Below are 13,119 nucleotides of genomic sequence, written 5' to 3'. Positions count from 1 at the left end.
TGCCTCTTGTGGGTGTCATCTCTTGAGGGTACCTTGGTGACGGTGGAGCTGCCTCGGCCGGTGCAGCTAAGGGTGATGCAATACTTGCTTCCTCCACTCCCGTTCCTTCTTCCCGTGCTGCAGGTTCTTCACAGGCGCTCGGTTGTTCTTGAGTCGGCAGGATTTGCTTGAACCATGATATATTTCGGGTCACTTCTTCTCCATTTCGATTGGCAGTTATTGCTGTGCCTTTAGTTTCTTTAATGGTCCAGGGTTCAGGTTCAAATGGTGTACGCAACTTTCCTCCTGGTCTCCGAGTCCGAATAAGTACTGTCTCTCCGGGTTGTAGAACTCTTGTCTGAGCTCTGCGTTGTTGACTTGCTTTTTCATTTGTTCTTTTCCTTCTTTCCTGGGTGATTGTTGGGGAGTTCTGCGCTGGAGTCCAGTTGTCTGCTGTGGGAAGCAGGTCCCTCTTGGTCCTGCGAATATCAGAGCCCACGGTGACCGTTGTGTAGTGCTCTGTGGGGTACTTCGGTATTCCCTCAGAAATAGCTGCAGGGCTTCCTCTGGATCACTTCCCTCTGCGGTCGCTATGCGTAAGATCTTGTTTATCGTCCTCATAAATCTTTCTACCTCGCCGTTGGCTTGAGGCCACTGCGGTGTAATCCTTCGGTGCTTTATACCTAGGTTCTGTAGAAAGTCTCTAAATTCGCTGCCCTGGAGTGGGGGTCCATTATCTGTTTTGATGACGAGCGGGATACCAAACATGGCGAACGACTTGCTGAGAATGGGGCGGATATTCGCGAAACTGGTGGACGCGGCTAGGTCCACGATGGGGTACTTTGTGTAGCTATCGATTAACACCACTGTGGCTCTCCCGTCCGGGAAGCTTCCAAAGTCCAGACTGAGCCACGACCATGGGGACGGAGCAGGGTCTTCTGTGATTACTGGAGCTGGGGTGTCGGGGTTGCTGGTTATCTGGCATGCTCGACACTGCTTCACTACCGTGTCGACACTCCCTTCCAGGTCGGGGAACCATACTTTCTCGCGCATCCGAGCCTTCATCCGTCTGGTGCCCTGGTGTCCCTCGTGGGCTAGTACTGTCGCTCTTTCTTGCAATGCTTTTGGGATTATTACTCGGGATCCTCTAAGTATCAATCCATTTTCTGCGCTGCTTATGTCGTTGTGTATTCTCCAAAACTGAGTCAGGCGTGTTCTGTCTTCCTCGTTCCACCCACCAACATTCTTCAGAAAGTTTTCCCACGAGCCTGATTGTACGGCCTCCTTTAACACGCTGGATGACTACATCGGTGTCGTACTGTGCTATGATGGTGTCTGCAGTAAGGGCTCGGGGGCATGACCTAGTCGACAGCATGTTCACAAATGCTTCTGCCGGACATTCTTGCTCTGTGGTGTGCTGTACTTCTAGTGAAGGGTGGCGAGAGAGAAAGTCTGCCGGGTTTCGTGCTCCCGGACGATATGCTAGGTCCATTTGATACTGTTGGACTTGGATGGCCCACCGCTCTATCCTCGGAGAAGGGTGAGGGGCCGTACCTCTGAACAGAGGTATGAGTGGCTGGTGGTCTGTCACCATCCTGAACGGATGCCCAGAGATGTAGAGGTGGAAGTGGCCGCAGGCCCATTTAACAGCTAGGGCTTCTCGCTCAATTTGGGAATACCTCGATTCCGTCGCAGTTAGGGCTTTGCTTGCAAAAGCTAGAGGGGCCCATATACCGGGTTCTGTTTCCTGTGAGATTAGGGCTCCTAGGCCGACTGGGCTGGCGTCTACCAATATTTCGGTGGGTTAAGCTGTATTGAAATAGGCCATGGTGGTGTTGTCTAGCAAGGCTGTCTTGATTTGGCGGAATGCTTTGTCTTCTACTTCCGTCCATTTCCATGGGCTCTCTTTTTTCGTTAATTGTCTCAACGGTTCCGCAACCGTGGCAAGATTGGGAATGAACTTCGCGCAATATTGCGCCATTCCCAAGAAACTCCTCACTTCCGAAGCGGTGGCGGGTGCAGGAGCGGTTTTGATGGCATGTGACTTGCGTGGGTCGACTTTGATTCCTTCGGCATCAAACACGTATCCAAAGAACTCGATTGATTTCTTGAAGAATTGGCATTTTTCTTTGTGCAATGTGACTCCGTGCTGTGCCAGTCTTTGTAGTGTTGCTTTCAATCTGTGATGGTGTTCTTCACTCGTCTTAGCGTGGATTAAAATGTCGTCGCTGACATTAAGTACTCCTTGTAGTCCCGATAATATCTCCTTGATAGTATTTTGGAAGATCTCCGCTGCGGACGAGATCCCAAAGTTTAGTCTTTTGTATCGTCTCAATCCCAGGTGCGTCGAGAAAGTTGTTATGTATCGGCTCTCCTCCGCTAGCCTCAGCTGATGGTATCCTGCATTGAGGTCTAGCTTAAAGAACCATTGGGCTCCGTTTAGATCCGTCAGGATGTCATCTACGGTGGGTGTAAGGTGTCGTTCTCGCCGTATGGCTTTGTTGGGGATCCTCATATCGATGCATATCCTGATTTTGCCAGGTTGACGCGGCTTCTCTGCTATCACCATGGGCGACACCCATGGAACCGGTCCAGACACCTTCTCAATCACCCCTTGTGCCTCTAGCTGGTTCAATTCTTGCTCTACAGCGGTGCGCAGGTGAAACGGGATTCTCCGGTGCCTCAGTGCCACCGGTTGTATGGCCGGGTCTATGTGTAACTTGATAGGCGGGCGTCTGATGGTCCCAAGGCACTCAAACAATGAGGGGAACATTTGTAGAATGTCTTCAGTCTGGAGTGCTTTTACTGCGTTCGCAAAGGCTATGAGGCAAAGGTCCTCCGCAGTGTTGCTCCCTACTAGAAGGTCTGCCTCCTTGTCTATCACATGAAATGTCGTCATCACCTCTTGGTCTTCTGCCTTGACCTGTACTAACATTTTTCCTCACAGTGGGAGAGGTTCTTGGCTGCCATATGTAAGGATTCGGGCTTTGGAAGGGACTAGTTTCGGTCTCGGCTTCAGGGACTTGTAGTGCTGGATGCCCAGTACGTTGACTGTAGCCCCCGTGTCGATGACTCCGGTCACTGGTGACCCGTCAATTTGTATTTGGCACTTCGGCTGAGGTCTTCGTCTTTTCTTTAGCTCATTGACAAACGACACGTAGTAACATTCATCGTCATCATCAGTGGAGGATTCATCGAATTGTGCCTGTGGTTGTCTTTGTGGTCTGGCCGGTCTTGACGACGCTGCCTCCTCTAGCGATAGCTGCTTTATGGACGCAGTGGCCGTCTTTTTTCCTGAGACGCTTCGTCCGCGGAAACCCCCTCTGCATACCGACGCGAAGTGTTTGGGTACTCCGCATTTGGAGCATGTTTTTCCGCGTGCTGGGCAGCCATCTTGGTTGTGTTCCTCTCTGCCACAGTATCCGCATGGCGCTTTGCGTTGCGTCCTGGTCGGCCATCTTCCCCTGCTTCCTCGGCTGAAACTACGGGCTGCGTCAACTCTTTCTGTCTTTATTGTTGTTCCCGTTTCTGAATGTGGGTTTAGGGCTGCTTCCATCGCAGTGGCGCGAGCATCTGATAGCTCATGCGATCTGGCAAGGATTAATATTTCTTCAAGAGATATTCGGGGTTGTCTCCGGATGAGAGTTCTCAGATGCTTGTTTCGACAGCCTTGAATGAGTTGTGCAGTTACTTCCTTCTTCTCATCGTCTTCTGTGCACGTGCTTATGAGGTCTCTCAGGCGTGCGTGAAACGCGTCCATTGTTTCACCTTCCCTTTGTTTGGACTGTCGGAATTTGAAGCGTTCGTAGTGTGGGTTCAATTGAGGATCGAAATGAGCATTCAGCGCAGCAACTGTTGCGTCGTAGTCTGTGTCGGCCCCGGTGTTTGGTAGGTGTTTAAAGAGTTTATACAGTTCTGTGCCTCCGAAATGTAATAATAGTGACCTCTTTACCTCGTTGTCCTTCTCTCTTGTGGCGGTGCTGTCCCCGGGTCGATTAGCTCACTGAAAGGTGGCAAGGCTTGAATCTGCGAATGGGCTGACGGGAATGGAGGTTGGGCTGCAGGGACGACTACTTGAGCTGGGGGGTCCTGCTTGCTGTACTGGGGCTGCTGCTTGTGGTGCTCCTCCTGCTGCTCCTCCATCGTTTACAAACATGTTTGGGATTAATTGTCGGTGATTTGCTTTCCTTTTTTTTTCTTTTCTTGTCTTTGCTAGTGTTTGTTTGTGTCACTGTCTCAACTGAGCTGTACTTTTTATTTACTCTGTGGCTGTGCTGTTGCACACTGCTGGCTTTAAGGTCTTGTTCACCCAACTTAAATTGTTCAATTGCCACTGCGCTGAATTTTGCCTTTGCTTGGGCTTATTGGGTCTGCTTTGCGTGCGTGTGGCTGCTCCCCATGTGGACCTTCTACTAAATCGCCGCCTCGTCTGGCTTTCTTTGGGCTGTGCGTTGTGCAGAGCGCGCGTGTTCCTCTTGCTTGCGGGGCCTGTGTGGGGCTCTCTACCTTCGTACTTCGGCCTCGTGTCTTCTGCGCATGCGCGCACTGCCGGGCCTTTCGATCGCGTCTCTGAGAGCGGCGCCTCGTCTCTCGCTGTCTGCGCCACCTGGATTCCTGATCACCGGTGCCTCACGCAGCTCTTGGCATATGCTGCTTACCGGTAGGCAATCTCTGTGCTTGCGTCGCGGGCCTGTCCCGGTTTTCTTCTTCTGGCTCCGGCGTTGCTGCTGGGGTCTTTGAGCGGTGCTGCTCAGGACGTGTGGCATCTGCAGGTCACGCGGGGCCAAGCGGATCCCACCCTCGTCGCCAGTGTGGGGGATCGCTACCCTAAGCCTGCATTGGCGACATATGGCTAGGCCTCAGCACATGCACCTATTAGGAATGAATGCACACACACGCAGTCAGTGCCGGTCCGGACAGGAAGTGCCGTGCAACTTCCTTCCTTTTATTTATAGCCTTCTGGCCACGCCTGGCCAGAAGGTGATACATAGTGTGATAGTGCTTCCGGGGCTCACTAGAGACCCTCGGAGCACTAGAGCGCTACAAAGTGAACGATTGTCTCAACCTAATATAAACTTATTTTGACTTGCACTTAAGTGGTTGTCTATTTACTTACTTACATAATATCACGCAACCTTCTTTGATAGGTCTGTAAAACTGACCTTTCGTCCCAAAGTTTTGTCCTGAATTTTGACCTTCTGTCTTGAATTTTTGTCCTGAATTTTACCCTTTGTCCTGAATTTTACACTCACCGTCCTGAATTTGCACCCATGCCAGTTGGTCACCCTAGTAAATACACTAACATGATTGACCTCTGTAATTTGTAATTATTTGTCAAATACTCCTGGAGATCTTGAGAATCAGTTAACCAGTCTTACATCTCTTCAACGCACAGACATGCGGTACACATTCCTGCATCTGTAATCATCTTTAAAAAACCGACCTCTGTGTCACAGGGAATATTCTACACAAAGTAATGTTTGTGTTTGGGTAACCCCACACATCAAGGCCGGTAAACAGGAGGAGCAGGAAAATGTTCCCTCAAGCCGGTTTCCACAAAGCATATCCTTCTGCCATTGTTGAGTGTCCGATATGCTAATTATTACTTGCACACAGTGGTTAATTTGCAAAAAAATAAGTACCAGAGTTCTTGTCAGGAGTCCACTGCACCTCGGACCACACATTGCCCCTGCCAGCACCACCAATGATAGTAACAACATAAGTACTAAAATTCACACTCCTACAAGTGTGACAGTTCAGACTACTTCAGGCCCCCACAGCTGTAAGAGTGACTTGGGTGGCTGATAATATTAATGTTGATGTATATTCAGTTAACAATTAACTGCTGTAGTCGTCTCTAAATTAGCCAGACAGCGTCACCTTGTGGCAGGCTGTCGCGGCCACTTTGCTGAAAATTAAGAGCCAATGTTGAGCACCGGAAACCACCTGTTCAACTTTAGCACTGATTGCACAGACTATTTCAGGCCCCCACAGCTATAAGAGTGGCTTGGGTGGCTGGTAATATTAATGTTGATGTATATTCAGTTAACAATTAACTGCTGTAGTCGTCTCTGAATTAGCCAGACAGCGCCACCTCGTGGCAGACTGTCACAGTCCCTTTGCTGAAAATTAAGAGCCAATGTTGAGCACTGGAAACCACCTGTTCAAATTGAGCAATGCTTGCACATTTAAATGCAAATTCGTTTATGTTCCTAATGTACGCCACCTATTATAAATCAGAACAAAATGTGTGTTCAAAAAAGGTTCAAAGTATAGAGTTATTTTAGAGTTTTGTAAACTATTCATCTAAGTATATGAGGAAATAAAAACGAAATGATACTGTGCACGAAAGCTGATGTATCAATTTAGCTTAGCTATTAAATATAAAAGAGAGCAAAGAGTAGACATTTATGGTTTGTGCTCACACTTGGTTTTGAGGGAGATCAGTTGGCTGACTTGTGATTAGCATTTATGGTTCAATCTAATCTTTTTGTGTTTTTTCTCCTCTAGGTGCCTATCATAAGGTACTGCCTTACATGATAATGGGGAGCCTGACGGTGGCAATGGCGCTTCTCATCATGCTTCTCCCAGAGAGCTTTGGAAGGCCTCTTCCTGAGACAATTGAGCAAACACAGAGTGTTAGAATGTAAGTGGATTGCGCAAAACCTCCTTAGTACTGTTTCATGTGTATGAACTCGGTTTGATAGCATGCCTCTTAGCATCTAGTTTGTTAATGATCTACGTGGATCCATTGAACTAATTGTGCAAAATTGCCAGAATTTGTGCAGGTTTCCAAATCATGTTGCTATTGATTCCTTTGCGCGAGACTGCAAGTAACGTCTGCCATGGTAAGACTTGTCGATCAGATAACTTCCAGTTTTGCAGTGGCTAGCTTAGTAGGTTTCACAGGCTGTTAAGAAAATTAATGATCAAGATGAGCCGGTCAAAGGTGATCACGTGCAGTGGTGCTTGCTAATAATGCACACTCCCAAAACCAGGCATGGCGTTAAGTACTCCTGGTCTGATATTTGGCAGTCCCATCATCATTCAATTCCTCTTATCAAGACTTTTTAAATTTATCAGCAGATGTGATTGGTACTGGACTTCTTTCACTCACTCCAGTCTACGCCACTCCACTATACACCCCCTTAACTCTGCACAACTCTACTCTAAACATATTCCAATTTACGCAACTCCACTGTACACCACTATACTCTATTCTAATCCACTCTTTAGCACTTAATTATATGCAGCTCCCGTCTACACTACTCAAATCAAATCAAACCTAAACAAGCTTTATTCGGTATATACAATATATCCATAAAAGAATTCTACACAAAAACAATTCTTCATAGTAAAACCTTTCTAAACATTTTAACATATTTTAGATTCAAGGTAGCGGTTTTCTATACACAAATGTTCTAATTAAGACACAATTATTATTGTAACATGTCCTCACGATAAACAGTAAAAAACAAAAATATGTACATTATGTCATAGATACTCAAATTATCACTTAATATAATTCTATTAGCTTGGCTCAGGTAGAAAGGTATTGAAATAATAAAAGGAATACAATAAAATATAAACAGAACATAAAACTATTCAGTTTCATAGCTCAACATTTCCAGATGAGAAAGATCCTTTCTTCTCTTTATAGTCATTTGGGTAAAGAGAATGACCACATTACATGTTGTTACATTTTCCAGATTACATATGTGATAAAAGGCGGATTTATAAGTATACAATCTGTTATAAATAAATAAGGGTTGTAAAATTGATTTTCTGATGTCCCAATAAAAATTAAAAAAAGTAAAAAGTGCATTGTGGTCTGGAAAGATTTACCATCACACGGGCACTTGGGTAGATTGGAACTCCACTTTCCCATTGTGGGAATACAATCTGAAAATGCAAAGTGCTCAACCTTAATCTTGTTAAATAAAATCAATGATGTAAATTTCTTATAAAAATAAGATATGGCTGAATACCCACTGTAATCGGACCTTCACAGAAGGATCTGACGCATGATTTTGTGTATTTAATTCAACCTCTCTTGCAGATTCCCTAGATACTAGTAGCCTCCTTTTTAGCTCCCGTTTACTATAAATCAGAATAGTCTTGGGGTCCTGGAAGTCGAATGCCACGGTGCACTCAGTTAAAAGACTATAAATATGCTGTAACCATGGTATTTTCCTGCAATGGTCGAGTGTAAGGCAATCCATTATTACATCTTTAGTGAAATGCGTCTCATCTTTAATCCATCTTTAACTCCTTCGATGCGTGTGACAAGGTCAGCTCGTCATGGGCGTTACCTGCGCTGTGCGTGTGACGAGTTGACCTTGTCACATAACCTGGGATTTTTTAAATTGCAGCACAGCACGGGAATTGCTGCAGCAATGATGCGGTTAAGCAGCCATACTGATCACATCACTAATGTACGGTACATTTTTCTCCTTATGAGCAATATATGTAACAGTTGTATTAGGTACTGATAACACCCTTCTTAAAAAATTATTTTCAAGGGTTTGTAATGATGAGACGTTTGCCCTACCCCATAAGGCCCCGCCATAGCACACCGCAGTAATACACTTACTCCCATATAGCTTAAGGATTTCGCGTATTGACTTATTGCCTATTTTGCGGGAAAAGCTGAACATAGCCTCACTTGATCTTGTAAATTTTAGTTTGCATAAGTCAATATGCGTACTCTATGGTCCATTTCCATTAAAAATTAACCCCAAGTATGAAAAAGTAGATGTCCTTTCAATAGGTACGTGATGACTTCTATTCTTAGCTCCAAGTTTCCCCCAAGTCATGACTAGGATCTTACTCAGATTTATTTTAAGATCTTTTACAGTCATGAAGTTTGTGAAATGATCTATCAATCGTTGGAGGCCATTTGCAGACCTGGATATTAGGACTGCATCATCTGCATATAATAACACTGGGGTTATATGTTTGACAACAAGGGGGGCGTCAGCCTTTATACTTTGTAATTAAAGATCAATTCCATTAATATATAATGAAAATAAAAAAGGCGCAAGAACACAGCATTGTCTAATCCCACTGGTAACTCTAAAGTGTGTAGCACATTCACCGTTCAGGCCATAGCATATCCTCGATGTTAAGTGGGCATATATCTGTGATAGATAGCTGATTATATCATGTGGGGCACCCATCCCTTCCAGCGTTTGCCATAACTTTGTGTGATTGACTAAATCAAAAGCACTGGTAAGGTCGACAAAACAAAGTTGGAGTTGGCCTTCGTTGGCGATAGTGTATTTCCCTATTAAAAACTTGAGATTAGCGCACTGTTCAACTGTTCCAATACCCCTTCTGAAACCATACTGGGCATCAGTTAAGATGTATTTTTCTTTTGCCCAACATTCCAATCTGTCTAGCATAATTCTGCCCATAAGTTTAGATGTAAAATCAAGAAGGGATATTTGTCGGTAGCACTTTGCACTTCCCATATCTGCTTTTTTGAAAATAGGGACGATCATGCTTTCCACCCAAGTTACAGGCAACACCCCACCAGTGATAGCATTAACCCTTCGATGCTCATGACGAGCTCAGCTCGTCATGAGGCATGGTTGAGCTGTGCTGATGACGAGCTGAGCTCATCATGAACAATAGGGTTCTAGATCTATCAGCACAGGAGGGGAAAACCATTAGCAGCCAAGGTGTTAAAAAGTTAACTAAAATAGGGGACCAGAAATCAACGTTATGCTTAAAAATATCAACAGGAACCCCATCTGCATCTGCAGCTTTACCACTCGCACTGTTCTTTAAGGAAGTTTTAATCTTCTCTATAGTAATAGGTTCTATCTTAGCAATATTTAATAGGATAAAATTACAACTTCCGTCTGTCTCAGTGAACTCTTGTGTAGGATTAAAAATATTTTCAAAGTGTATCAACCATTCCTCAGGAGTCACTAATGTTTCAACTTTAGCAGATGTATTATCCTTAAATAGTGGTTGGACTATTGTTTTCCAAAATAAGATTGAATCCTTATCTCAGCTGCTTGGATCAAACTATCCTACGCAGTCTCCCTAATTTCAGTTTAAGGCTTGCTGAGAGATACGATCGCCATACTCGTCTCCATAACCGCACAACAACATCGGGGGTAGCCTGAGGAGGTAAACTGAGGGAGACCTCATGATGTCTTTTAGGTCGTATCACTTCTTCAGTAACTAAATTAGGTTTACTTTTTAAGCTATTTTGTAGATTGCTGGCCCTTGGTTTTAACAGCTCTCTCTACAGCTTTTCCTCTGTACAGTTCGCCAATGTTGGATAAATTTAGTCAGTTTTCACCTCGATTACAGGTATTTGGTCAGTTCTTGACCATATTACTACTAGTCGTGGCCTTCTGGTGCATGTTCGATGACAGTAGATCTGTAACAAGTCCTGTTAGGTAGAGAATATCTCTTTGCACTTGTTTAATTTCCATAGTGACACGTCTTTCAATGTTATCAACTTTCCCATGTAATTTTTTGAACAGTGTGTCAAAGCCTTGCATATAACGTGATGGGTCTCCAAGCCCCGTTCCTTTTCCTTTTTCATCCAATTTTGTATTTTTCCCTATTTAAGTTTGTTTTATTGGTTAGAATTTTGTGAGCTAGTATTTGTATTTCCTGTGTACTGTTTATTCTATCACTCCACTCTATGCCACTCGACTACAAACCACTGCACTCAACATCACTCTAAGGTACACTATTCCCCCTGAGCAACTCCACTCTACACTGTCCAGTCTACCCCACTCCACTCCACTGTACCCCACTACACTCTAATACACTTCATTCTATGCTTTTCCACTATATGCAGCTCCTGTCTACGCTACTCTACTCAATGCTACTTCACTCAATGCCACTCTACACCAGTCAAGTGTACACCACTCTACTGTACACTATCCCACTGTACACCAGTCCACTCTGTGCCACTCCACCCCACTCCACTCTTTCCCATTCAGCTTTACACTATTCCACAGTACGTCACTCCACTCTACAGCACTCCATTGTACGGCACCCCACTGTACAGCACTCTGCTCTACGCAACTCCACTCTATGCTAGTCCACTGTATGTAACTCCACTCTACCACACTCCACACTATGATATTCCACTCTACGCCACTCAACTGCATGCTATTCCACTGTATGCCACTCTACCCTACACCACTCTATTGTAGGCTATTTGACTCTAGGCCACTCCACTGTAACCTAATCCACTCCGCTGCACTACTCAACTGTATGCAATTGCACTCTACACCACTCCACTCTACGATACTCCAGTTTACCCCACTTCACTGTACAGTCCACTCTGATATTCCACTATATGCTGCTCCACTTTACCCCTCTCCACTGTACACTGTTCCACTGTATGCCATGCCACTCTATGCCATTCTGCTCAATGCTATTCCACTGTATGCCATTACACTCTGGCCTCTCACCTGCAAACCACTTTAGCGTATGCTATTCCACTGAAAGCCACTCCACTCTACGCTACTTCACTCTACATCTGTAGACTGAATGCTATTCCACTCTTCCCCACTCACTCTACACCACTCCAGTCAACGCCACTCCACTGTAGGCCACTTTACACTGTGCCACTCCACTCTATGCTGTTCCACTGTACTCCACTCCACTTTACGCCACTCTACTTTATGCTGTTCCACTCTTTTCTACTCCACTTGCTGCTTTTGTACTATATGGCACTACACTCTATTCCACTCTTCTCTACATTACTCCGCTCTATGCCACTTAACTCTACCCTATACCTGTGAATACCACTCCATTCTACCCAGCTCCACTGTACTCTGCTCAACCAAAAAGGTACTTGGCTTAATGCCAGTCTCCATTCTATCACACTATACTCCACTCGATAGGACTGTACTGCACAAACATTTACTCCCCGTTAATGTGAGTCTACAGCACTCTACTTTATTCTATGCTACTGTATTACACTCTATAACACTGTAAGCAACTCTCTCTACACCGCTCAACCCCACTTTACTGTATTCTACTCTGAGACTGTACTCCTCTGTAATCCACTACAGCACTGTATTCCTCTCTACTGTACAAAGGTCATTGCCACTCCACTCTGTGGCATTGTACCAGACACTATTCTACTCCACACCACTCCAGTTCACAATACAATACTATAATCTACTATGTTGTCCTCCACTCTATTAACACCTTGGCTGCTAGGCGTTTTCCCCTCCTGTGCTGCATTGGGCTCATTTCCATTCTTTCATGACGAGCTCAGCTCGTTATCAGCACAGCTCAACTGTGCATCATGACGAGCTGAGCTCGTCATCAGCATCGAAAGGGTTAAACCCAGATCAGTTGACTGGGGGTGAGTGCTTGCATTGTTCAATACTCCGTCCATCATCCCCTTTGGTTTTGCCTTGTTGCAGGGTATGCCCAGACGTGGGTCCCTTGCTCACTTTGCCACTGGATTCAAGCTAGCCTGGCTGATGATAGCTGATTAGCCAGAAACCGGTCACAGGATGCTTGTTTCAGGTCCTGGGAAGACACGGCTTGGCAGTTCTGGCTGGACTGTTCCCATGAGGCACAGGGTCAGACTGATTTGCATATGGCCATGTCTGAACTGGGGTGGCGGAGTGAGCTAAAGAATGATGATGGATTAAACCCAGATCAGTTGACTGGGGGTGAGTGCTTGCATTGTTCAACACTCCGTCCATCATCCCCTTTGGTTTTCCTTTGTTCACCCTCCACTCTAAGACCCTCCCGATACTACAACACACCAGTCCACTCCACTGTACTACACACCACTCTGCAACACTTTACTCCACTGTATGCTGTGCTAATTCATTCTACTCAACTGCACACCACTCTGTTCTTCAACCCCTAATCCACTCTATGCTACTCGACTCCACTGGACACAATTCGACTCTACTCAGCTTCACAGCACTTTAACCCTCTCTATGCCACTGTATGATAGTCCACTCTACACCACTCCACTGTACCACACTCTAATCCACTCTACGGAATGCCACTGTACAAAACTCTACTACACTTTGTGTCACTGTACTGCACTGTAGTCCACTCTATGTCCTTATACTACCCTCTACAATCCTCTTCTCCACTCTAGGACTCTACACTCCACTGCACAATACTTCA

The 13,119-nt window shown here is 45.4% G+C and overlaps 1 protein-coding gene across 1 annotated transcript in view; it reads left to right on the top strand.

The window, feature by feature from the left end:
* The window catches only part of LOC147702976 (solute carrier family 22 member 4-like), a 400,838-nt gene that overhangs the window by 370,071 nt on the left and 17,648 nt on the right, over positions 1-13,119 (top strand). The window contains exon 9 of the mRNA XM_086931556.1: positions 6,490-6,625. Coding sequence (XP_086787682.1) covers positions 6,490-6,625 — 136 coding nt within the window. The remainder of the gene's footprint in view (positions 1-6,489; positions 6,626-13,119) is intronic.

Source organism: Lissotriton vulgaris, chromosome 7 (genome assembly GCF_964263255.1).
Source record: "Lissotriton vulgaris chromosome 7, aLisVul1.2, whole genome shotgun sequence".
In the NCBI taxonomy this organism is placed as follows: domain Eukaryota; kingdom Metazoa; phylum Chordata; class Amphibia; order Caudata; family Salamandridae; genus Lissotriton; species Lissotriton vulgaris.
Note: the sequence above shows the minus strand (reverse complement) of the source record. Positions and strands in the feature narration are given on the sequence as shown.